The sequence below is a fragment of the Plectropomus leopardus genome, chromosome 14 (assembly GCF_008729295.1).
Source record: "Plectropomus leopardus isolate mb chromosome 14, YSFRI_Pleo_2.0, whole genome shotgun sequence".
NCBI lineage: Eukaryota > Metazoa > Chordata > Actinopteri > Perciformes > Serranidae > Plectropomus > Plectropomus leopardus.
In genome coordinates, this window is record NC_056476.1 from 9,204,748 (window position 1) to 9,229,938 (window position 25,191).

Sequence of the window (25,191 nt, forward strand, 5' to 3'; positions counted from 1 at the left end):
ATGCTAGAATATAATGGACAATTACATACCATATATTGTAGGCAATAATGGTATGCAAAATTACTGCCAAATAGTTGATCAATGTTGGGATTCTTTGTTAGTGATATTGACATTTAGATACTGTTCTCTCCCTCTCTCTCTTTCTCTCTCAAACACACTCACACTTGCTGTTAATGATATACTTAGAGGGACGGACAAAGTCTGAGGGTCAAGGATGATACAAATGTGCACACTTGCAAAAAAGACAGACTCTCACAAACACATCCAAAAAACTAGAATTACCACCTCTGAGCTGCTTCCACAAACCAGTAAAGTTGAACTTAAAGTTTACATCCATAAATGTGAAAACATGGATGTTTTAGACACATCTTCAACCCCCCAACACAGAAGATCTATGCAATCAGTACAGTTGGACACCCAAGATTAGTGTCACCTATTCAATATCTGACCAAATGTCTCCCTTTGTTTCTGACATTTGTGTTTAATTTTATCATAATAAGCATATAAATTATTGAGTTATGGCCAAAAACATGTTTTGTGATATCACAATGACCTTGGCCTTTGACCTTCAACCACCAAATTCTATCCAGTTCATTCTTAAGTCCAAGTGGACGTTTGTACCAAATTTGCGGAAACTACCTTGAGGCCTTCTTTAGATATCATGTTCACAAGAACGAGACAAATAAAGTAACAGTGACCCAAGCTTTGACCTATGACCACCAAAATCTTATCAGTTCATTTGAAGAAATTTGCCCAAGGTTTTTTTTGAGATACTGCCTTCATGAAAATTGGAGGGACTGATGGACGGATGGATGGGCAGACAGACGGGCAACCCGAAAACAAGCGCTGAGGCATGAAATAAAAAAAAATAAACAAATAAAAACGAAACACAACTCCAGAACCAGCATAATTCTCTAGTTTCATTTATTTCTCTCTTACAGCATCTCTTTTACAAAACAAATAAATCCCAAAACAGGACATTAGTAATGCTCTTTCAAAATAAAGAAAACAGGAAATAAACAGAATAAAGAATACAGTGGTTTCGTCTTTGAAAGGAGAGTCCTCAGTGTAATGACCGTCAGCCTTTTCCAATGGGAAGAGTGGATTTCGTGATGGACAAACATAGTAATAATGCCCCATTCACACTTGCTCAGTAACCACAAGTTCAGATGCATGCGTGCACACACACACTTAGGGAAGACAGTGGTTTTCTTCAGCTCGGTTTTTTATTGCTAAAATGTTAGCCTGCTCCCCCTAACAGAGATTGGTGGACCTAACATACGGCTGGCTACTGTGTGGATGCGTAAAAAGTATTTGAAAATGTAACTTAAAAAAATAATTAAATTGACATAAACTTGATTGAAATGATCATTACATCATCAGGGAATGAGTCTATTTTTTTGTTTCGCCTTATGTTTGTTAACCATAGGCAGTGGCAATCCTTGAGTCTGTGGGCGCCAAGCAAAGAAGCCCATGGAGGTCACGCAGTGACTAGAAGGAGCCCCACTAAAGGTTTTTGTAGGGAAGCAGTGCTGCACTGTATAGTGCTTTTATGGGAGGTTATTGAGTTGTCATTGCAAAACTAACCATGTGAGTGGCCATTTAAGCACCTTTTCCCAAATGTTTTTTGGGGGGGCTCAAACATTTGCCTGGTCTGCATCTCCTGTCGGTGCACCCCTGACCATAGGCCAACATGCCAGGCCAAACCCACAGTATATCAACCAGAAAAAAGACTAATCTGCATTACAGTGCTCTCCAATGTGGATGAGTATGCATGAACTAGTCCACCCTCAAGCATTATAAATTTAACACAGTATGTATTTATGATCAAGTTGTATTTAGAAAGAAATGTTTTTTTTTATATTAACTTACTCCTTTCAAAGAATAAATCAAGTCTTAAAGGGTAACTTCAGTACTTTTCAACCTGACCCCTGTTTTCCCATGTTTTTGTGTCTAAGTGACTAATGGGGAAACAACAATTTTTGAAATATTCCAGTATTGAGTGAGACAAGCTGCAATGTAGCCATATGTGCTCCATCACTTTACAATCACATACAGTGCTTGTTTTTGCTACTGCTGGACTCAGATTAAAGAATAACATCCCTTTTGTTGAATCAGAAGCAGCCCCAGAACTGCTATCGGCAAACTCACCAGACCCCATTCAAATACACAGTAATTTTAACATGAATACAGCCAGCACATTTTCACATCTAACTGAGAGTATAATGAGTTTATTTCAACCAAACCAGAGTTGGTGATTTTTGGAACAGTGGAAAGACAAACCAAGATGCTTTGTGTGAGTTGTATTTTGTTTCAGTTTGCTTTGAACAAAGTGTAGTTTATGATGGTAAAACTACTGTTTATTTAAAGGGAGTCTTGTGTGTCTAGTGATAGCCATTTTGGGGCTGGTCTGGTTAAAAAAAAGGATCTTACCCTTTAAAAGAAATGTCTATCTGTGCATGATCCTTTCTATAACGTTGTCAGCCTGTCAATGACCAAAACAAGCACTTTTAGTGGACCTAATTTTGAACGTGCATAATTGCCCCATGTGGTTACATTGCAGCCTGTTTTTCCATTGCTGGCTGCAGCACTCTAGCTGGACACTGGACCAGTTTTAAGAATAGTTGTCTCTATTAGTCACTTAGACACAAACACATGGGAAAACAAGGTCCAGGTTGAAAAAACTAATAAATACAAAAGTTACCCTTTAAATTTGTTAATGTACATCTCTGTTAGAAGAGACAAGAATTGGCAATGTGTTAAACGTAGACATCAACACTCACAAAAAAAATAAACAGTGTAAATTAACCATATAGGCAATAAAATTATTAATTAAAACGTGAGCAATAATATTTTGGCCTCCTTTTTTTGTTTTGCTTACATCATGCTAGGCACTGTACAAACAGTTACGAGCCAAAAATCAGAAGAACCAATCAGGGAGGAGCATGATTCAAAAGGACACCACAGCTTTCAACAATGAGTGCTTCCACATGCACACAGTATTCGGGATCGTAGCTCAAATCCTGTTGAGGTTGTATTCAGGATCTTCCCAACAGCAGCATAGCTGTATTTGTGAATAGCCAAAACACTACTGTGTTAAAAGGAAACAGAAAAACACTCCAAAAAACAAAATCAGCTGTTAATTTTGCCTATCTTTAAATGCTAGGTGTTCACACACACCAACTCATAACATCAGACTAAGAAGATAATATCATAAATCTGCATGTAAACACACTCAGTGTTGCATTCAGGTAAAAGTTCACGCACAGACTGAATTATTTGACTCTTTTTTCTGGCCATAGATTTCAGTGTCCCGCTTTGATTTAACCTTGATTTGAGCGGGACTCATTTCAACATGTCACACACACACAAACACACACACTTATGCACACATTCACACACACCGACACACGCTCCTGATTTCAGAGACACAGATGTGCTGTACATTTCATCACGCTTCAAAGACTGACCGGCTAGGTCACAGAGAAAAAGAAAAGAAATCAAAAGAATGAACAGAATGATGCTCTCATTGTTCATTTAATATTACAGTATATCTGATGCAGCACCTTCAGAGTTTAAAGAGTGAAGACAGAAAGATGAGAGTGAGGAGGGGGAGAAAAAAAAGGATGGACCAGTGATTTCATTTTAAAGGGACACAGAAATCATCTTTGCATACTGTGACAACCCGCCTGTGACAGATCGTCTCACACGCATCTCTATCAGCCAGATGCGATCGAACACTAAATCACAACTCTGTTTGCTCAGGGCTCGAAAAGATGGCGAGAGGAGGAAGTTCGAGGAGGAGGAGGAGGAGGAGGAGGAGGAGGGGACAGGGGAGAAAGAAAATCAATCAGGCTGTCTGCTTTCACTGCTGACATCCCGAGTAGATTTGTCATCCCTCGGCTGCCCCTGTCATATTCACAAGTATATATTTGAATTTATATTAAATCTTATTCATCTATCCCACCGACCTTTGAGGTGTTAAGTTCTCCGGGAGTGAGCCCAAACATGGCAGATAGGAGGGAAGGAAAATAGAGGACATGGGTGTCGAAGGATTGAAAAAGTGATGACTAGATCTGCCGGGAAGGACAGGAGAAGAGGATTAAGACGTGGAGACAAGAGAGACAGAGGGAGGCGGGTGTAAAGTGTATTTCTACAGCTGCTGAACACTTGAATGCACTGGTCCGTTTGGAGACAGACAGAAAGGGAAAAGTTACAGAGACAGAATATTTGGAAAGTCAGTGGCACCAGTTTGCCAGTCAGTTGAGTAACAATGGCTTCTGCACGACCCGACGTAATCTAGGGTAACATGTCTCTTCATTTTAGAACAGGTCTTTGTTGTTTTTCTCTACGATTACTTTTTTTTTGTTTGTTTTTGTATGCGGATTTAGTCTCTCCTGTGTTAAAAGAGTTCACTTGTGGCCTCGCGGTCAATCTGGTTCGTTTGTGAGATGTGCATGGGCAGGCCAATTGGAGAGTGAGGCAGAGAGGACAGTGGGAAGAGCTATCACCAGTTCATCATCGAGCTTCTGTTGAGGGTCATGAAGAAAACTTGGCTGCTACCCCCAGAACGCACCGATGCGAAGAATACCTACAGAGAGAGAATATTACAAACATACATAATTATTTTCTTTTATAATTATATCACAAATAATGATGCTTTTCTTAAATGTTATTTTTAAGTAAATTATGTTTTTTTTTAAGAATCAAATAAAGGGACAGTTCACCCCAAAGTCATAAACACATATTTTCTACTCTTACCTGTCGTGCTATTATTAATCTAGATTGTTTTAATTTGAGTTGCCGAGATTTCTGCCTTCTCTCCAGTATAATGCAACTAGAAGGCATTCAGCTTGTGGTGCTCAAAGCACCAAAAAATACATTTGAAAAACTGCAGTGTCTCTTTCCAAAGCTGTGAGCTGTTACTTAAGATGATCATCAGACCCTGTTGTGAGCAGTTACATGTAGGAACTATTTTCTATTTTAAACTATACCCACCAACCGCATCACCACAAATTTACCGCTAGCTTTGATAACCACAAGCAGAGTGCCATCTAGTTCCATTATACTGGTGAGAAGAGACATCTCTATTACTGATATCTCCAACACTTGGCAACTCGCACCAAATCAATATTGAGTGATTAATCGCACTTCAGGCAAAAGTCAAAATATGTGTTTTTGAATTTCTGTGCTTACATTTGAATAAACAAAGTTGTATCTAGAAAACTCCTCATAAAAACATAATGTACATTGTCAATAAGCTTTTCTGAGCTTGACAATTATAATAATTATAATAATAAAAAGATAGACAATAATTTTAAAAAAGTTTAAAAAATAAAAATAGATTTAAAAAGTTATACAACATGGGACAAAAGGAGAAAGAGTACAAATTTAAAAAAAAAATAAAGTGTGTAGTGACACAGCATCAAAAGTTTGCTTTTTGTTCTATGGGCCTGATTGATTACAAGAGGTCTTTAAACAACATGTGTCTATGCGTGTTTTTTCAGTATTTTCTCACACACAAACAGCAATCAAGGCAATAGAGGCCAAGCATGTTTCTTTTTTATTGTGTAAATTATTATTATTAATTTATTGTACTCCAATAATTTCCCAGCCACAGATAGACAGAGAATAACTGATAATCAAAAAGTGTTGTTTGGTTTGTTTACCTTGTCGTTCCGCTCACAAAGGAATTTGAGTCTCTGGGCTCTCTTGTGCATAAAGACTCCATCCAGATGACCTGTTTCCACAGAGCGGATCTCTATGGCTTTCTCACCCCAGCCCATAATCTGATTAGAGTGGATGTAGGCTTTGCAAGAGAAAACACAATATATCGTTAGAACAGGCATCCAAACACACAACACAGATTCCAGATTCCTTCGAACAAGCCTCAATAATGGCAACTTTAAAAGTGTTACACCACTAGCTGTCACATGAGGGCAGTAAAGCACAGCAAATAAAGCGCTATTCTCTCTTCAAACAGACCATGCACTGACACATTTCTTTGTTAGACCTTTGATCTTTGTGTTCCCCCCTATCTCTCTTCATATATACTTTCCATCTTTCTCACATAAAGTTAAATAGAAGAGTTAAAATAAAATAAAGTGCTGTCATAGAAAGTTAAATAAAGTGCTGCTATAATATAAAATGTAAAAATAAAGTTAAATAAAGTAGCAACTGTCATACCATAAAGTTAAACAAAGCGCTCATGATGAAATTAAATAAAATATTGATATGATAAAGTTAACTGAATCACTTATAATCAAGTTCAATAAAGTGCTGTTATAATATAAAAAATAAAAATAGTTAATAAAGTAGCTACTGCCATATTGTAAAGTTAAATTAAGTACTTACTATAAAGTTAAATCAAACCCTGTTATGATAAAGTTAAATGAAACACATATAATCAAGTTAAATAAAGTGCTGTTATAATACCCCCGCTCCATCCTCTGGAAGCATTCTTCTGAAGACTGATGCTATAAACTGATTTTTTTATGCAATTAAACCTCAAATGAACCCCCACAAGCACTAAGAACACTTTTGATCTGTGCTGCAACACACACACACACACACACACACACACACACACACACACACACACACAAACACACACACACAAACACACACACAAACACACACACAAACACACACACACACACACACACACACACACACAGAGAGAGAGAGAGAGAAATGGGTACAAGCATATAGTCATTTAAACGTCTTAACTTCAAGTTTGGTTTATCATTAATTTACGTCTTTGAAGTGAGTGTTTCCCTGTGATGTTTTAATGACTCCAGTGTTGATAAAAATCCATTTAGATCAGCTAAACTCATAAAAATAAGAGTGTGGGACATACCAACAGAGGTAGGCATCTCTCCCCACTGTAGCACCACGTCCTTGGTGATTCGCCCGTAGGTGTTGACGTAGACGCCCTCGTCCTCGTAACACAGCAGCATCTCCATCCCATCAGTCTTAGGCAGCACCACGATGGCATGGGGCGTCACCTGACTCTGGATCTGTCGATGATACACACATGCAAACATTTAAGGGACTTTAATTAAATCTGTCAAATTTAATCATAATCTACTGTAGATTAAAATATTACAGAGGGTTCATCACGGGCGTTTAATGCAAGAGAATTTGGCATGCTCTTTGGCATTTTTTGGATCGGCCCACACGCTGTAATCCTCTAAAGAGCAAGTTTGCCGACATTGACAAGGCTGCCAGATATCAGGCATCAAAAGGTTCAGACTTTGGCTTGTTGTCTGAGAACCCTTGTTATGTGTAATAAGTGAATGGACAAACTGAAGCACTTTTCTTTGACCTTAATTAACAGGAAAAACATCAGAAGAGTCAGGGACAAAAACACACAGACATAGCTTGAATCAGTGCACTTTACCCAAAGTGTAGCCCAGAGACCAGCCCCAATGTTAGTGCCGGCAGTCTCCTCAACAGTGCAACTCAGAACTACACTTCAGGAGCACAACAACAGAACATATCAGTAGAACGAGTGAGTGATAAGGTGGTGAAAAAACTCATCTTAGCCCACAATAAACTGCATTTATTGCACATAAGAACTCTGCAAAATGGAGCTCACGTTACTGTCGCTCTTCTGCTCACTCTGACCACAGTAAGGAAGCAATTTACACATTGTATCAGATATGCAAACAGTAGCACTATAACCCAACAAAACCACTCTGATTATATCACGCTGTGGTGTTGGTTGTTGGTGAGAGACAAGTGCAGTTTTTGGAATATTTGCATCATGGCTCCAAAATGACTAAATATCTCACTGGTGGTAGTACAGACCAAATCACAGTGTTTGTTTACAATAACTTCTGGTTAGAAAACCCTTGCGTCATGTACATTCAGCGAAACAGAGCTGAGCAAACTCTGTCCACACTGATTAGTTTTTAGCCAAGCCAGAAAAAAAAAAAAATATCAGTTTATATGTACACTATAATTAGAATATTTCAACTGCCCAAGGTTCCAACATATTTCTACAAATGAATTTCCTTAACTTTTAAATGATTTTTCCATAGAATTTCACCTCATTTCCATGACCTAATTTAAGTAGTTTAAATAGCATATATAGAGATACAACTACAGGTACATTATTAAACATGCACTTTCTAGCATTTGCGGCTAAGCAAACCATAAGTACTTTAACTTTAATCGCTCATTAGACATTCCCGCTGTAACCTAGCTGCATAATAGACCAGACTGGCACAAACAGGTACCTCACAAAGCCTTGGTTAATTGGCTACATTACAGCTTTTTGGCATTTTCTTGTTTCTCTCCTGATTTGGCAGAGTGTTTCTGTCACCCAAAAGGGGGACACAGCCTGGGTAATGATGCCATGCTGGTTTGGTTTTTGGGTTTCACATGATGTGAGTGACATTTCAATAATCAGCAGTGCAACACTAGATTTTAAATTAGTAATACAAGGGAAGTATTTTTGCTTTAAAGTAGCCATGTTTTGGGGATTTTAACATATTTTAAACAATGGCCAAAACAATATATATTTAAAACATTACCAAAACATTCCGGTAATTCCAAACCATTTCCAGGTCTGGGAAACAGTTTTTCTAATTTCAAAACTTTCCCAGGATTTTCATGACCGTGGGAACCCTGACTGCTTTTTTTACAATGCTGTCAGACAGCCCTTTCTGACTTGGAACTGAAATTGAGTTGTTGCTCTACCTCTGCCAATTGGTTATTTATAAAATAAAGCCAAGAAAACATTCCAAATAGCATACATGTAAACTAATATTGATTATTTTTTTTTTGTTTTTAGGTGGCAAAGATATGTTTTGCTGCAGCCCCATCCATAGCAATACCTTGTTTAGTGTCCATACTGCTAGATTTGGATCATTAAAGTCTCTAAAAAAGCAACACAGTACATAAATAAATGAGCACAGCAGAAACGTCAGTTGGGTCTGACCCACCGTGTTTAACTAAACATCTTTAAATGTTACGGGTACAGTAAAAAAATGACAACATAAATAAACAAGTTTGCAAATTTCACACACAATTGCCAGTTGTCTACCCCGAAGTGATTGTGTTTTAGTCACAGTGATTCGGTCTGTACAGCTTTTCAGAACCTCGTTATGTCTCATGTGGGTAAGATGAATTGATTCATGCAACCTGTGTCTAGCTAAAGTGTCCATTAATCTCTACTCTAATGAACAGTACTGCACACAGACACATGTAGTACTTCTGTGCATCCACTATGGGTTGGTTTTACTAAAGGTCTACTGGTTTAGTCTAAAAGGGTGGATGGCAGGATGTCACCTTCGTCAGTTTGGCACACTGGAAGAGAAGTTGGCAGGGAAGGAGAGAGAGAGAGGAAGCATGGATTAAAGGCAAAAATCATTTTTAAAAAATTAAATAAGTCTCACGGTGCACTCACTGTAAAGCACGGACTCAAATGAACACGGGCTGCTATTGCGTGCCCTCGCATCTGTATCCGCTGGTTTGTATTTACTGAAAAATTGCCACTAAATCAAGAGTTTGGCTGGACTGTGTTTGAACTTGATTTGGGTAAGAGCGTGCGATTAGTGAAGCCACCACGGAACAAACTAATCTGCATGCAAGTACCAAAAAATTATTTGCATTTCAAGCACGCACATGGTCAACCACTGAGTGTGTACCCAGCTGCCATGAGTGATTGAGAGAAATTTATAACTGATGGGTATAAACAGGTATACTTAAAGAGTACTTCAGTAATTTGAGCTTCCTTCTGTGTGCTGTGCATAGATAGTCTGAGTCCAATGCACCAAATTTAGCAAACTAAAAAAAGTATCTGATAAAAGACTTGAAACACCCATCAATCTTTTACTTGCCAGACAGCAAATCAATCAAAGAGGTAATTTGTCAAGAAAAGCCATTGTATTTGTAGCAGCTATTCCCTGTGAGACACAGCTGTTTGTGAGTCACTGTTGACCTTGGGACAGGAGGAGAACAGCAGGTACTACAGTAGGAGTTGGGTAATGGGTTGAGCCATTCTTCATTTGAATTCATTAGACATTGAGACAAACATGTTGACTGAAAATTTACAAAAGACAAACACTTGGATCTACATGAGCATAGTCCTGCACTTACATGTGAGGGGATGTAGATGTCGTAAGGGTTGCCTGAGTCCACGTCGATGACATGGAAGCCCACGCTGGAGCCGTAGATGACCTTTAACCTCTGACCCTCCTCCACCGTGAGGTCAACCAGCTGGGGACGGTGCTGTAGCTCAGTGAATGACTAAAAAAGTGAGGAGGATGAAGTGAGAAAGACAAAGTCAGAGGGATTAACAAAAAGACAATAAAATTTGTTAACTGTCAACAGTTGATAATAACTGCATCACAAAACTTCTTGTTTGCTTGGGGTTTTTTTTGCCGCGGCAACATCAATAGGTTAGAGTCGCCACATGGTTCACAGCTTTAGACTATTTTTTCAGTGTGATGCTCACGCTGTCAGCAAAAATGGCAGTAAAAATAGTCTTTTGATAAAAATATTTACATCATACCACCTTTCACTACAAAATATCTGCAGGGCGATGTTGTTGATAATGCATTAGCTTTTACTGATTCATAAATTAGTGAAGTGCTGTATGAATCTTGTTAATATGTGTGAAGTGTGTGTATGTATGTGCTTTCATACCTTAAAGGCCATGAACTTGTGGTAGGGTTTGGGAGCCCAGGCATAGATTTCCACAGAGTTCTTCAGAGCAATCACCAGGAACTTAATCCTCTCATATTTTACTGGACACAAGACAAAGACATGACTTTTCATTTTGAAATGTCAATAACATTTTTTTTCCTAATGTTATTAAAAATGGTCTCAAATATCAATATTTATCAAGGTATTGTTTCAAAGTTAGAAATTCTAGTATCATGACAGTACTATAACGTACATTAGGACTGTTTTAATTTTATAATAAAGATACATCTAATATATTTGATTCCTCATAATTAGTATCATATTTATCATAAACCTTGTCACTACTCTCCTCACTGGATTAAATGTCCGCATTTAATGTGAAGAAAAACATAAAAGGCCAGAAAATATTCTTGGGTTTGTACATTTTTGGTGCATCAAGCAACCTCCCTTAACAGCTTTAAACTGTCAAATCTGTAAGATGCAGTTGAAAAATCAAAAATAGCTTTCAAAGCAACTTTATGGTTAAGTTTTACAGCCTACTGTAATATTTTACCTTAAGACTACCTTTTTTTTTTGTATTACATTGTATCTGCATAGCACACGTCACTTGAATATAAAATGTTATCCTCTCCTGTTGAAATTTTCCCAGCTGTGTTGGGGAGGGACTTAAGAAAACAACCTGTCAGACAAAACCTGCATATCTAACCTTATTTGTCCCTACAGAACCTTTAGGCCTTCAGACCAAGTCAGAATCAGGCATAAATTTCATCCTCTGAGTGTCTAATCCAAATCAGTGTATTTATTATAAAATGCACACACATACAATACTGTGCAAAAGTCTTAGGCCAATGTAAATTTGTTGTTTTAGAATACAGAAAATACAGAGAACATGTACAAAGCATTATAACACCAAAAGAGTCAGAATAAAATGACCTCTTCCAACTGAAGTCAAGATTTGGTATGAAACATAGAATTGTGCAACTGTGACAAAAGGAAGCTCAAAAAATCAATACTGAGCTTCAGACATGTCTTGAATGGAACCTGGTGTAAATACACCAGAAAAGTGTAGTATTTAGAGTATAGTATTGTAAATATCATGTTGCCTGCTCAAGAGAGTTCAACACATGCCAAGTGGAAAAGGGAGTTCAAACTAAACACTTGCAACTTTAGCCTATCGAAGTTGTTTTATTCTGAAATATTTGCATTTGTAATGCTGTACACATATTTCCAGTATGTTGTTGTTTTGTTGTAAAGAGATTACTGAGAAATACATTTGTACAGTCATTATAACCTTGCTAAAATAACAAAGTTTAAGGTGGCTGAGGACTTTTACACAGTACTGTACATACAAACACCAAGGACCTTACCAACTTTATAATGCACACAGCCCTCCAGTTCCCCGACTGTAATCCAGCCCTGCTTCTTCTCAACTTCTGGGTCGTTGTGTAATATTCTGTTCCTCAGCCAGGACAAGTAGTAGACACGCAACTTATTCTTTTTCCCTGAGAGGGGAGAGATAAACAGGTGGAGAGAAATGAGATGGGTTTTACAGGAATCAAATCCTAAGGGTTAAAAATGTGGTGTATGTGTGTATAAATATTAGACCTACCAGATATGGTGACGAGCACATTGAGCCCCTCCAGCACGTCCATCTGTAGGAAGCGCCGTCTGGTGATCAGGTTGTAGACTTTTCCCTGTCCACTTCGGTCAAGCAGCATAAGACCGTTCTCTGTCCCCACCAGCAGGTTCACACCTAAACACATACATACACACAAGAGTCAGACACACAGAAAGATGCACAAAAACAGTCCAAATGTTCTTGTTTTGGAAGGAAGAAGAAGGATGTTCTCTCCTACCCCAGAGAGCAGCACACAGGATCTCTGAGTTGAAGCGTTTCTTATATTTGCGGATCTCTGGTGTGTCGCTGTGGGGTCTGATGTTGGTCGGGTTGACATTGACCACAGAGATCTTCCTGGCTTCGTTTAGTCTGGCCTGCTCTTGTCTGAGCAGCTCATTAGCAAACATGGCTGGGATACCATAGAAGTGAAGAGAGATGGTGAAACAGAGAAAAAGATAAATTATTTGATTTTTTCTGACAGTGCAGGTTATAAAGTTAGCAAACAAGAAGTTAAGGTTAGATATATTATGCTTTGCCGACCTGCTGCTGAGTTCTCATCATCGTTTTCACTTGGGGAGGTTTGATAGACACGTGGATCAACAAATGGGGTGAAGGACGCTTTGGACCCGCCGACACCAAACTGTAAGATAAAAATTAAGAAGTAAGAAGCCAGCAGCAGCCTACCCTAACATATTACTCAGAGTTGCTTGAATTTATAGCAAGGACATGTTTGTGGGGTACTTAAAGGGACAGTATGTAAGATTTAGAGGCATCTAGCGATGAGGACTGCAGATTAAAACCAGCTGAAACTTCTCCCATGCATGAACTCAAGGTTAGGATTCCTTCAGTTTTCATTGTTAAGGAGGTTTGCGCTGGAAGCCGAATTATCCACAGAGGACTCTTCCTCTCAAAAACAAACAGCCCCATTCATTTAAACTGTTAAAAACCCTGAATAAAGTGGTGTCAAGTTAAAAAAGCTGTATTTTTCCAAAGCTGTTTGGCTCAGGCCGCTTTCCCAGCACCTGTTAATGTGTGCTCATCTTTTTTTCCTGATAATTTAAGATCAAGAAGTTGAGGAGGTTTTTAACGGTAGCCTAATTATCCACAGAGGTCTCTTCTTTTCCGAAAACAAACAGGCCCGCTGATTTAGAGGGGTAAAAATACTGAACAAGGCAGTTTTTGCAATGCTGTTTGGCACCTTGGCATTTATTCAATCTACATCCATGAACAAGTGTGTGTGTGTGTGTGTGTGTTTGTTTGTATGTATGTGTGTGTGTCTGACCTCAGCCATGTCGCCCAGTTCCTGCAGGGCTGAAGTGGGTGTGGCTGAGGGAGAGTTGCTCTGCTGCACCAGGTCAGGGAGGTTACCATGGTTACTGTGATTCCCGAACCCATTACTCTCAGTGTGGCTACCTCTCCTCCTCTCCTCTGCCTGAGAGACAGAAAAAAGGAGAAAAGAGTTGAAAAACAAAGGAATGGAGAGATATAATGTTGAGAGGAGGGTTGAGAAGTAAGGACAAAGAGGATAAAGTGGCGATAAAGAAGCAAGATGAGCTGAATTTAAAGAATTATAAGCAAAAAAAATGATTTTCTCTGTTTGTTTTTATTCCCTTTTCTCTAAATCCTTGTGGCTTGTGTGTGTGAGTGTGTTTACATTCATCACCTCTCTCATCACCAGAGTGCCGTCCTTGGAGCTATTATAGGCATCTCCCAGAGAGTCCTCTGTCAGCCCTCCATACGACTCATCGCTGCTCTGCACTGCTGGCCTGCAACACACACACAAAACACACACAGAGACCCGATTATTTACAAAGCAATTCTGCAAAAACTATCCTGACAAGCTGCTGGCATGGCGCATATTCCAAAGACATGCATATCTCAACACAAATGAAAACTGACAAGTCCAGCTTGAAAAAAAAAGAAAACAGAGCGAGAGGGGTAAAATAAAAACAGAGGGGACAACTTACATGATGCGGGGGATGTCGCTAACAGCAACAGTTCCATCATGTCCCACCGTCTCCCCGTCCTCATCGCTGCTCTCCGAATCTTCACTAGAGGACGAGTAGTCTGTCACCTTTATTAGCATGCAAGAAGCAGAGACAAAATCAAGAGAATGAGTCAGAAACACCACTGTGAGAAGACCAGGTACTCCAATTTTCAAAATCTTGTGAGTGAAGTGTTTATTATCATTGTTAAGTAAAACTTCCCTGCAAAATGACCATAAGTGTATCAATTATGGTGAACAAGGAATAAAAAAAACAGCTCTCATTCTTGATTATTTGAAGTAACAGGGGACCACACTGAGTATGTGAGAATATGAGTTATGTGGGCGAGCATGTGTTTGAATTCTGCTCATGCATTCATTTAAGCTGGATTCAAATGCACCAATTTGCCCTGGCATGCTACTCGTCCATGAGTGAGACTGTAAATGCAGAAGTGTTTTTATGGTAAAGTTTTAGCCAAAATGCATGTGTCTGAGAAGCACTAAGCATACAACTGAATCAGTGAGTCTTGGAATACACTGCATAGAGTTTGTAAAAAGATGTTTTGATATAGTTTCGCTGTTTTTAAACTCAGTCCCAGTTTACCTCAGTTCATCAAAAATGTTAGCCATTTTTGGATTATTAGTTTACAGTGAGAAATGCGAGAAAAACAATTTTTTTGTTGTGAAATAACATAACACACAGTGAGTATTTGATACATAAATGATCATTTTGTGGGAAAAGTATTCCTTTGAAGGTAGTGTGATTCATTCTTAAACACTGCTGTGGTTCACTGAGTTTTTTCATATAGTTGATTGTTTTTGCTTTTTTAACCTGATATGAGGATATATGATGATCAAGTATTACATCAAGTATTATATTATCCTTCTAATGAGGACCACAGGAATAAAAACAGCAAACTTCTTGTTTTTAAATCTTGCATGTGTCCCTTTTTCATTATTCGGTGTCCCCTCTCTTCATTCAGATGTTTTTGCAGGTCCTTTAACACAGCACAGGCAGAACTCGTCATTAGTTGTTTTTTTCCTCTGCAGCAGTTTGATGCATTTGAGTCACAGGGTGGATAAGTGATTAGTCAGTCAGGTCAAAGCTGAACAGATTGATGAGAAGATGAGTGAATGTAATAGCAATTAATGTTTAAGTTTCACTCTCACTGCACCTGGCATTCTGCTGCTCTGTCCAGAGTGCACTGTGCGCTCTGAGAGTGTGGTGCGCATTAATAAGTAAACCACATATTCTAGTGCCCCTAATGAATGGTCCAGCTCCAAATGTGATACCAATCTGTGACGGCAGATGTTTTAACTGTAGTGAACCACCACAAATAAATGAATGTGTGCAAAACCCTGCGTACCTTGACTGGAGGTCTGCTTCCCTCCTCTACCCTCAGTTCTCTGAGTTCCTTAGCCAAAGCACTTAGGTCCTAAAGAGAGAAACAGAAGAGGAGAAAGAGACAATCAGTTCATCAGCTCTGTATCATCAGTCTAAGAACCCCGGGAGACCAAAATTACATACAAAGACGAGGGGAGCAGAGAGGGACAAAGAGTAGGGCATCAGCATCATGAGAACAGGACAACTGATTTGTTGTCACACAAACTTTCGGGTCTGTAGGTGACCAGGAACAAGACTGCTGATCTGAGGTCACTTATTTCTGCTGAGCCACACTAAAATTTTATTTTGTGACATAATAAGCGACCATAGATCAGCACTTTTATTCGCTCACAATAGTATATCAACTACGTGAAGACGGGTCGTAAGAAGAGAAACAAAGAGATTCAGGCTTGATGAGGAGCATCAATCTGCCCCCTCTACCAATCACCCCCATGCCAACTGGCCCGTGGTTCCTCCCCTCCCTTCCCTCCCCATTCAACCCAGCCAATGGATCAGACCAAGTCATGCAGACGGGTGGGGGAGGACTGCCATATGCGGTGGGCTTACCAGCTCCTCCTGACCAGTAACCGTGACAACAGAGAAACAGGAAAAGAGATTCTGTTCAGGTGCTTGGCAGTTTAGGTCACACACACTCGCGCTCACACATGCATACCTCGCTCAAGCACGCATCCACAGACACTCTCTCAGGTATGTGTGTAGAAGCACACATGCACTGCCATTGCCGTTATACTCTGATATTTTAAAAGAAATCATCGTCTTGTGAAACTAACTCCACCATGCCGGGGGAAAAAGAGGGGCTCTGAAGACCGAGGCAAAGGAAAACCGGGAAAAAATAAAGGGAGACTCGAGTGTCACTAACCTCATCTATGGCTTTCTTATAGCTCTGAAGAATGAGGACAAAGAGAGGGAGGCAGAGAGAGAGAAAGAAGCAGATGAATAGCAGGAAAAAAGGAGAAGAGGCCTGAAGATTCCTAGAGAGGAGATAGATGCTGTGACAGGAAGTGAATGTTTTTGTATCTGTGTTGTGCGACTCACTGCAGGTCTGCTGGGTCTGGCTGAGTCACGGCCCTCCTCCTGTTTGGGCTTTGCCTCCTGATTGGCTCCTGGAGGAGATCCTTCCTGCTTGGCTTGACCTATCAGAGCAAGGAAGTAACAAATACAGTTTCAGTGCTGTTTTAAACTAACATAAGAGACACTATTACATTTACTACTGATATGATTTACTAAACTCAGCTTAATATCAGCCTAACTAGACTAACATGTTCTAGTGAGCTCCATGCATGTTTTGATACAGTATAAGAGCGCTAAGGTTACTCAACGGCATTAGCCTGTTGTGACGATGTGCTATAATATCACTGTGCAGGGATCTGCAACCTCATGACCAACATTAAAACTGCACAATAATCGAAATATTATAAATATTACAAAATGGCCAAGTGTAATATTCACATCTCAGGAGGTGCAATTTTTTTGATAAGGGTAAAATGTGTCCCAACATAATGTCATGAATGAAGCATTGCAGTTCTACAGAGATTCCCCATACTACATATGATATTTGAAACTTAAGGGACCGTGTCTTCTGGGTACAGACCCCAGCAAAAATGACATAATCATCCTTTTTTCATTAAAAATTTAATGCAAAAATTACCAAAATCGTGTCGCATATTGCTATCGCGATATCTGTCAAAATAATCCCAATATGTTTTTTTTGCCTGTTGTGCAGCCCTTAACTACAAGTCCTTGAAGACTCACTTGGTTGTTTTTTTAACAGTGGCTAATCAGTCCTCGGACGGATAAAGCTTTACATCCTTTTTGTATAACTAGAAACAACTACTAAAGCGCCTTAACCAAACCTGTCAGACTCCATGTAAAAAAAACCCCCAGCAACTTTAGTGTGCATAAAGGCAGCATATTTTCACATCTAACAGAGTGAGTTCAGGGTTTATTTCTTCCAAACTAGAGTTGGTGATTGTTGGAACAGTGAAAAGACAAACAGAAAGATGGTTTTTGTGAGTTTTACTTTGTTTCTGTTGACTTTAAATGAAGTGTGTCTTCAGATAATAAAATCACTGTTTCTGTAAATGGAGTCTGGTGGATGTAATGATTTAGACTTGGGGGCTGTTTCTGGTGAAACAAAAAGGATCTTACTCTTTAACAAAAATGTCTAACTCTGTAGGAACCCTTTCTATAAGCTGTCAGATACTTCAAATAACAATCTGAGGCTGTCAGTGGCAAAAACTACTTTCAGTGGACATAAATTGACAGTACGGACATAGGTTGAGTGTTTACATTTCAGCCTGGCTGCTGCTCTTGAACAATACTGAACCAATTTTAAGAAATGTTGTTATTAATCACTTTGACACGAAACATTGGAAAGCAGGGCACAGGTTCAAAAAAAATTCCTTTAACTCTGGATTTTTATGTTTATTTGACGCACAAAAAGCCACGCAGCAACTCTTCAGTATGGTAGAAAATGATTTTTTCCCCATCAGTGTATAAGAATGTCATGGATAAGAGCACATTGCTAATCATCAAATAGCTTTTAAACAATTTTGCATTTTTCTAACCCTACCTTGTTACTATCTGTCTCATTTTTATATTTCTGCCATATGAACCTAACTGCAAAATAACATCCAACAAACATGAGGGAAAACTGATCCTCCTGCACTTCACCCACTCTCTGCCATGTGTTTGTCAAGGGGAGACCCATGCATATCTTAGATATCCCTCTGGCCTGTTGTTTGACACCTCCCCGTACGCCTTTCTCTATCTCCCTCTCTCATTTCCTCTCCTCTATCTCTCCAGAGGCTGAGAGTAACGGGGCACATCAGACAGGTTGATCAGAGCAGAACTGCGACTGACATTGTCCCCACTGATAGCCTCTGAAACTCGCTGAAGCCCTGTGAGCATATGTGGTTGTTAGTGCGGCGCGTTTGCACATTTACAAGAGCAGGTGCATGCAACAGTTTTTAATTGTTTGCTTGCAAGAGTCTGTGCATGTGTATATAAGTGTGTTTCTGTAGCTTCTGTGGGAGTGTTTGTACCTCTCCTCTCGGCTGAGCCTCCCTGAGATGAAGGGGAGGAGGAGGATGACGAGTTGGAGGAAGTTCTCTGCAGCATGGCGTCCAGAGAGAGCTCTGAGCGCCGTAGGTCTGGGTTACTGAAACAGGAGGAAAACATTTCACTCATTTTGAAGATCTTTAAAATTATACAGCGTATTTAAATAAAATATCTAAAATGTATTGCAGAATTGCCATGTTTTTATTAGATAACCCTCAGCAACTCCTGCAGTACAAAAAACACCCAAGTATAATGGAATTTCTGCCATCAATAGTTTTTGCTCACCAATGTAGAATCTTTATCTACTTCAGCAGCTGCCGTGTTCTTTGTAAAAGTATTTACTGTACAGAGGCACTTTGTGTAATGACACTAAACAGTGTTTTAAAATCAACCAGTAAAGTTGCATTTACAACCAAGTCTGTCCAGACTCATACAATATATGCAGTGAAAACTTTGAAGGAGTTTATCAAAAAGGTATTAAGTGCATTTGTTCAATACACACTTGCACACATTTTTCAACTGGAAGCACAGAAGATCTATACAGTCATTAAAGTTTCAGTGTGGACTTCCAAGATTAGTTTCACCAATTCAGTTTCTGACCAAATTCGTTCCCTTCTGTTCCTGAGTTATGATGTTGAGTAATGGCCAGAAACTGTTTTGTCAGAAAGTGTCAGCACCTCATCATTATATCCTATTTGACATTAGTGTAAATGAATTCTTGAGTCATAGCCAAGAAACAAAGTTTTTCTGTGAGGTCACAGTGACCTTTGACCACCAAATTCTAATCAGTTCACTTTTGAATCTAAGTGGGCATTTGTGCCAAATTAAAAAAATAAAATAAAAATTCCCCTTTGGCATAAATAATAATGCAAGAGTTCTACAGGATTATCTAGACCAGCAATTCTCAACTTGTTTTCCTCCGGGGCCAGATTGCAACATGACAGGAGGCCAGGGGCTAGTAAAAAAAACAAACAATGATACTTAGCAGATAAAATGAAAAAACAAGGCAAATGCAGTTGCAGCAGACCCACACAGGTCAGGTGTATACAGAGGCATTTCTAGGATTTGAGGACATTCAGGGTTTAGCCCAGACCACGGATCCTCCTCGAGTACTTTTGTTTTTTTAATAATAGAGCTCTACTTTGATGCTTTTTTATGCACTCTGGCACCTTATTACATTCAACGTGCAAAAAAAATTGCCTTCTGTGACTGAAATTTATTTTCATTGTGAATTACGAAGTATTCATTAGGCCAGTGGGCAACCTTTCTTGGGCTAGAATTAGCCCATGGGTTGTAAGTTAAGAATTACTGATCTAGGCTATAAAGGTAACCTATCATGTTTCATTTAAACTCCAGGAGAGCACACATTGTACTAATATGAGCTTTACCTCGCCCGGATGAGTTGAGAGCCTGTGCGAGGGCCGAGACCCACTCCTCCGTTAGGGGAGTTCTTCCTGACCAAGGCTGGAGAGATCGAAGTGGTCCTCTGGGGGACCTGGACACACAAACAAAGAGACAGAGGGTCATCATGACTTGTACAGTGTAGCACTTAATCCCCTAGCACGGCAAGGGTTATTTTTTGATTATGATGTTATACACAACATCAAATAATGCCAACAAAGTCTCATTAAAATGAACCCAGTGTTATGTGAGTGGCGCACGTCACATCATGTTTGTTTTCTCTTGTATCAGAGTCAACAGTTTAATTCCAGCAGCTCTTTTTAAGTTTTGCAAAAGCTGATTAAACCAAACAAAACAGTGCCATGTGTTGTGGTTTCAACATCAGTACAGCTACCTCACTCGACTAGAGAGGGCAACATTGTGGCAAAGTAATCAGCACTGAAATGTGATCTGCATGGCAACATTTGTTAAATCTAATAAGAACAAATTGAAATCGTACAATAAATTTAAAATGTTATTCCTACAAGAAAACACATCATGTAAAGGTGTCTAAAGTCAAATCATCTTTTTTTCTTACACAAGCATTACAGATATATAAGAATACAGATAAGTAAAAGTATCAGTAGCATTTGAAAAAAAGAAATTAAAAGATGAATAAATGGAATTTAAGACTTTTTAAGGACCTGCAGAAACTCTGGATTGCCAGTCTTCCTTGATTCTCTGACCTTTGGTGGGATGTCTTCCTCTCTCAGCCAGGCAGTCCGGTCCCGATCCCTGTCTCTGTCACGATCCCTCTCCTCTCTGCCTGTGACACGCAGCGGGGCTCCAGGGGTGTCAGAAGTAGGGTCAGAGTTCTGGCGGGGCATCTCGGGCCTTGGGGAGCCCACGCTGATGCCCTCACTCAGAACTGAGCCTGTCTGATCCTGCAGAGACTGAGAGCCAGACATGGAACCAGAGTGGGTCTTTACTGGAACCAAATGGGCCATCTGTGACGGGACAGAGAAAGATACAGGGAGAGGTGAGGAGAATGAAATGAAGAACAGTAGGGAAATGATGACGAGATGAAGGAAAAAATAGAAAGAGAGAGTACAAAGGGAGATGGAGAAATGAAAGTGAAAGATTGACTTATATGGAGTCATGTACTTGGGTGCCAAGAAGTCTGTCATCATTAGTTATAAGGAATCACACCAAACATTTCCATGCCTGCTTTTCCGTACACGCACTCACACACACCTGTGGTTCGATGGAACGGTGGATGGGTGGGGTGCGGGCAGGCTGCATGCCCCCGCTGCTGAAGGACTCGGAGCGGGGAGGGAGGGAAGGGTCGGAGATGCGGTTGGACACTTTGTGCTGCAGCGCTGGGGAGCTCTGTCTGTTCAGCTTAGATCGCTCTTCCACCTGGGACAGGTCACATACCACTGTCACTCACAGCCAAGCACACAGCACAACCAATCACCACGCTTGACCTGCAGTGGGTATCATGCACCCCTACAAGCCACCAGACAATCTGAACATCACACCGTGGGACAGCTGTGTTATGTAACATCACGTGCTGTTTTTATTTCCATGAATCATACTACAAACAGTTGCCCTGAGAGATTCAAAGGAATCTTGTTGCTCTTGTCATAACATGTTTCTGTCTGCGTAATGTCACAGTTGACTTAAAGTCAGACTTCCACAGAAATGCTCAAGGAAACCTGGCAGTATGCAGGTGCTTAACGTCTCCTTTCACTTTTTCTTTCTTTGTTCCCACCGTCTAACTCTTTTGTTTGTGTACAACATACAGTTGGAATGTAAGAACGTCTGATGGCTGTGGTGAAAGGTCAAGCATTATCTCTAATCTTCTTGAGCGGACCCCACATTCAACTCAAACACATCACAGATTCGAGGACATGCAAAGGTAACATGTGCCCACACATATGAAACCATGTTTGATTTGTACGCCCACAAGAGTTTGAGTGATTCTGTCCCACTGACTTGTAGGCATATGCGTCAGCACCACCAAATATCTATGAGAGAGGAAGGCAGAGAGCGCTCCCTTTGCCAGTGTAATCAGATTATCAGATTATCTGCTGTGCAGTGAGAGAAGGTTCCGAGGAATGCTCCCAGCTGCCCAAATCACACTTTTCCACTCTAAACAATCTACTCAACGGTTTGGTGGAGGGTTGAGTCATGGCTCAGCAGGGCATAGTGTCAATTGCCCCCCAGGTAAACATGCGTGTGCAATGAGAACTATCCCCTTTGGAGGCTTTCTATAATTCCACATGAGCTCATAATCTAGTCGGATTATTCAAGATTATGACCTGGGTCGGAACAACTATGCAATACTGTGTCATTCCTCAAATCTTTGTTAGTTGCCTGCAAGGGAGATGACTACAGTGAGACAACTAAGGCAGAAAACTTTAAAAAATGTTGTTAGTTGAGCTACTGATGAAGGAAAGAGTTGTAGACAAACAGTAGCTACTAAGAACCAATGAAAAAGAAATATTTAGTGATTCAGGAGAAGGACTGCATGATCCAAGTTTAATCTGTGGAGGCAGTACGTGATCAAGGTTAGCTTAAACATCAACCGACCTTCAAGAGACAGAGAGATTACTATCAGAGGATCTCTTTATAGAAGAAAAACCTTTTGGGTAGTGCTGCTTAAAGGGACAGTTCGTCGCCAACCAAAAAACACATTTTGCTCCTCTTACCTGTAGTGCTATCTATCAGTCGGTTGTTGTGCTGTGAGTGTTGCAGAAATCAAGACCCGCTTACTCAAGATAAACTACAAACCTTGTTGTGAGCAGTTTCATTTAGGAACAATTTTCTGCCAAACTACACCCACCAACCATATCACAATGCAGAAGGAAGCTCACAACTACTGCTTGCTAACCTAGCACAACTGAGCCAACTAACTAGCTAAAGAGGACGCCATTAAAGTTTACATATTGCGCTGTCACGAGCACAAGACTCTTGTCCATGGGTGGGCACACACTTCCTTTTTTTGGCAGTTTGAGCACAACAAGCCGAGTGCCATCTAGTTCCATTATATTGGAGAGAAGGCAGACATCTTTGCAGCTGATACCTCCAACACTCATTAACTCACACCAAAACAATCTAAACTAATAAATAGCATTACAGGTCAGAACAAAAATATGTATTTTTTATTTATGGGGTGAACAGTCCCTTTAAATCAGCCAGCCTACCCCCCAAAAGCTCTTTCTTCCATGTCAGAGATGCTTAGAGGTTAGAACAGAGCATCAGAGGTAGTTAATTGTGGTCAGTGCCGCTTCTACACTAGGAAAGGACAGAGAAAAAGATTAGGGAGGACAGAGGGCGTCCTCTGAGGGTCCAGGTTTGATAGAAGGATCCCATCACCACCACTTGGCCAGCACCCATTACCAAGCCAGGATTTGATTGACTGGTTAACTGACCTAAAGAGAAGTTGCGGTGGGTGGATTTCCCAGATGACATCAACACCAATGTGGCTAGGAGCAGGTTTGTAATGGTGCTTTGTGGGACACTGGGTGATAAGGGTGACAAGGTGGCGGGGGTCGGGGCTTGGCTGTGGTTAACTAAGCTCCATATGGATCAGGGTAATAATTAAACTTTCCCTAAATATCAGCACCTCTCCTCTGGATCTCAGTCCCAGTAGGGAACATTATAAGAAAAATCATAAACAAAAAATATTAATAATAGACTTAGAATTAAAAAAACACCCTTTGTAAAGATAAATGAAGACATATTTAAAGAGCTTAATGTACATTAATATTTGTTAATATGAATGTGTGTTCCTGACTTTTATCTTTGTGAGGACTTTTTTTGACTACAGTTTAATGTTTAAACTCCCCCTCCAGACATTTTTAATAAAATAAAATATATTTACTAATTCTTTTGTTCGACGTAGTTATCACAATGATTCTTGTGGTAGTTTTTTTTTTTTAGTTAGCGTCTGAATTTTTTTAACGTTGTTTGTTAGCTTGTTGGCTAAGTGGCAGTGGCTGACACAGTGTAAGTGACTGTGAAACATATAATAATATCTACTGTGATTTTACTTTGTGTTTACATTGATCTGGTTTACACCCAAAAACTCAGATTTTAGGGAAGTGCACAGACATCGTCCCCTACAATAGAGGAATGTGAAACACCTCTAGTGACAAACTTTGCACAGTTTTATAATCAAGTTCAGACATTTTAGGGTATTAAAACAGAAGAAGAACATATCTTTGAGTGGAGGGGGCCTTCTTTTCCCATTTAGATTTTACAATGAATTTTTCCAGGGCAAGCAACCACACATAAAGTAAATTTTTAGTTCATCAGATATCAAGCAAATTTGATACAAATTAATTTGATATCAATCAGTAACATATGCGATGCAAGTTACTTGATATGGGTTGGAGTTTAGCATGTAGTTGATATGGTTAAACTCATCATTTGGGACTCAGGAATGTATTATTTTATTCACAAATAGAGAAGTTAAAAAAATGTGTGTGTGTGTGTGTGTGTGTGTGTGTGTGTGTGTGTGTATTTTACTATACATGTGCTTTCGACAATGGTCTAGCACTCAACAGATCTGACATTAATCTGGGTCTGGGATCCAAAGGGAGAGCCATAGCAGCGAGGAGTAGAGGCATTTGAGATGTGGAGGGGAATGGGGGCCTGGTTGTTGAACACAAGAGTGTCTGGAGAGAATACAGGGGAAAAGGTATCGGCAGACCACGAGCCTGAGGATGTGGGGGAGAACTGTGGAGAGGTGTGGGGAGAAAGGCTGGACTGAGAAGCTGAACTGGTCAAAGAGATGGATCGCAAGCCTTCATAGGAGCAACTACTCATTTTTCTGCACTCAGCCAGGTTCTGTTTGAGTATGTCTGCCGGAGCAGATGCACTAAGGTCACACATAGAGGAGTTACCTCTTATATTCTGCACCATACTCCTTCTTCTGTGACTATCAGAAGCAGGTGTGAAGAATTGCTTGGGATCAGGGACCTGAAGAAAACTGGAACTGTTGGAGGTAGGTGAGTAGGAGCTCCTTTGTCTAGGTAAGGCGGAGTAGGGAGTATGGTCAGGGAAGGATTGAGAGAGAGG

General features: G+C 40.0%; 1 protein-coding gene across 13 annotated transcripts in view; it reads right to left on the reverse strand.

Annotated features, from left to right (window-relative positions):
* Nucleotides 1-907: 907 nt before the first annotated feature.
* tnika (TRAF2 and NCK interacting kinase a) overlaps nt 908-25,191 on the reverse strand; it is an 83,318-nt gene continuing 59,034 nt past the window's right edge. For 5 of the 13 annotated variants that reach the window (XM_042500191.1, XM_042500198.1, XM_042500194.1 and 2 more), the window contains 19 exons: nt 21,358-21,522; nt 20,808-21,110; nt 20,112-20,218; nt 18,708-18,823; nt 16,699-16,796; nt 15,626-15,694; nt 14,242-14,348; nt 13,938-14,040; nt 13,557-13,706; nt 12,815-12,914; nt 12,513-12,683; nt 12,266-12,409; nt 12,024-12,158; nt 10,657-10,757; nt 10,108-10,257; nt 9,298-9,315; nt 6,860-7,019; nt 5,670-5,809; nt 908-4,591 (listed from right to left, as the gene is read on the reverse strand). In XM_042500191.1, the coding sequence (XP_042356125.1) occupies nt 4,508-4,591; nt 5,670-5,809; nt 6,860-7,019; nt 9,298-9,315; nt 10,108-10,257; nt 10,657-10,757; nt 12,024-12,158; nt 12,266-12,409; nt 12,513-12,683; nt 12,815-12,914; nt 13,557-13,706; nt 13,938-14,040; nt 14,242-14,348; nt 15,626-15,694; nt 16,699-16,796; nt 18,708-18,823; nt 20,112-20,218; nt 20,808-21,110; nt 21,358-21,522 (2,421 nt within the window). In that variant the 3' untranslated portion in view covers nt 908-4,507. The remainder of the gene's footprint in view (nt 4,592-5,669; nt 5,810-6,859; nt 7,020-9,297; nt 9,316-10,107; nt 10,258-10,656; nt 10,758-12,023; nt 12,159-12,265; nt 12,410-12,512; nt 12,684-12,814; nt 12,915-13,556; nt 13,707-13,937; nt 14,041-14,241; nt 14,349-15,625; nt 15,695-16,698; nt 16,797-18,707; nt 18,824-20,111; nt 20,219-20,807; nt 21,111-21,357; nt 21,523-25,191) is intronic. The other 8 variants (XM_042500199.1, XM_042500196.1, XM_042500193.1 and 5 more) reach the window with 3 other exon arrangements.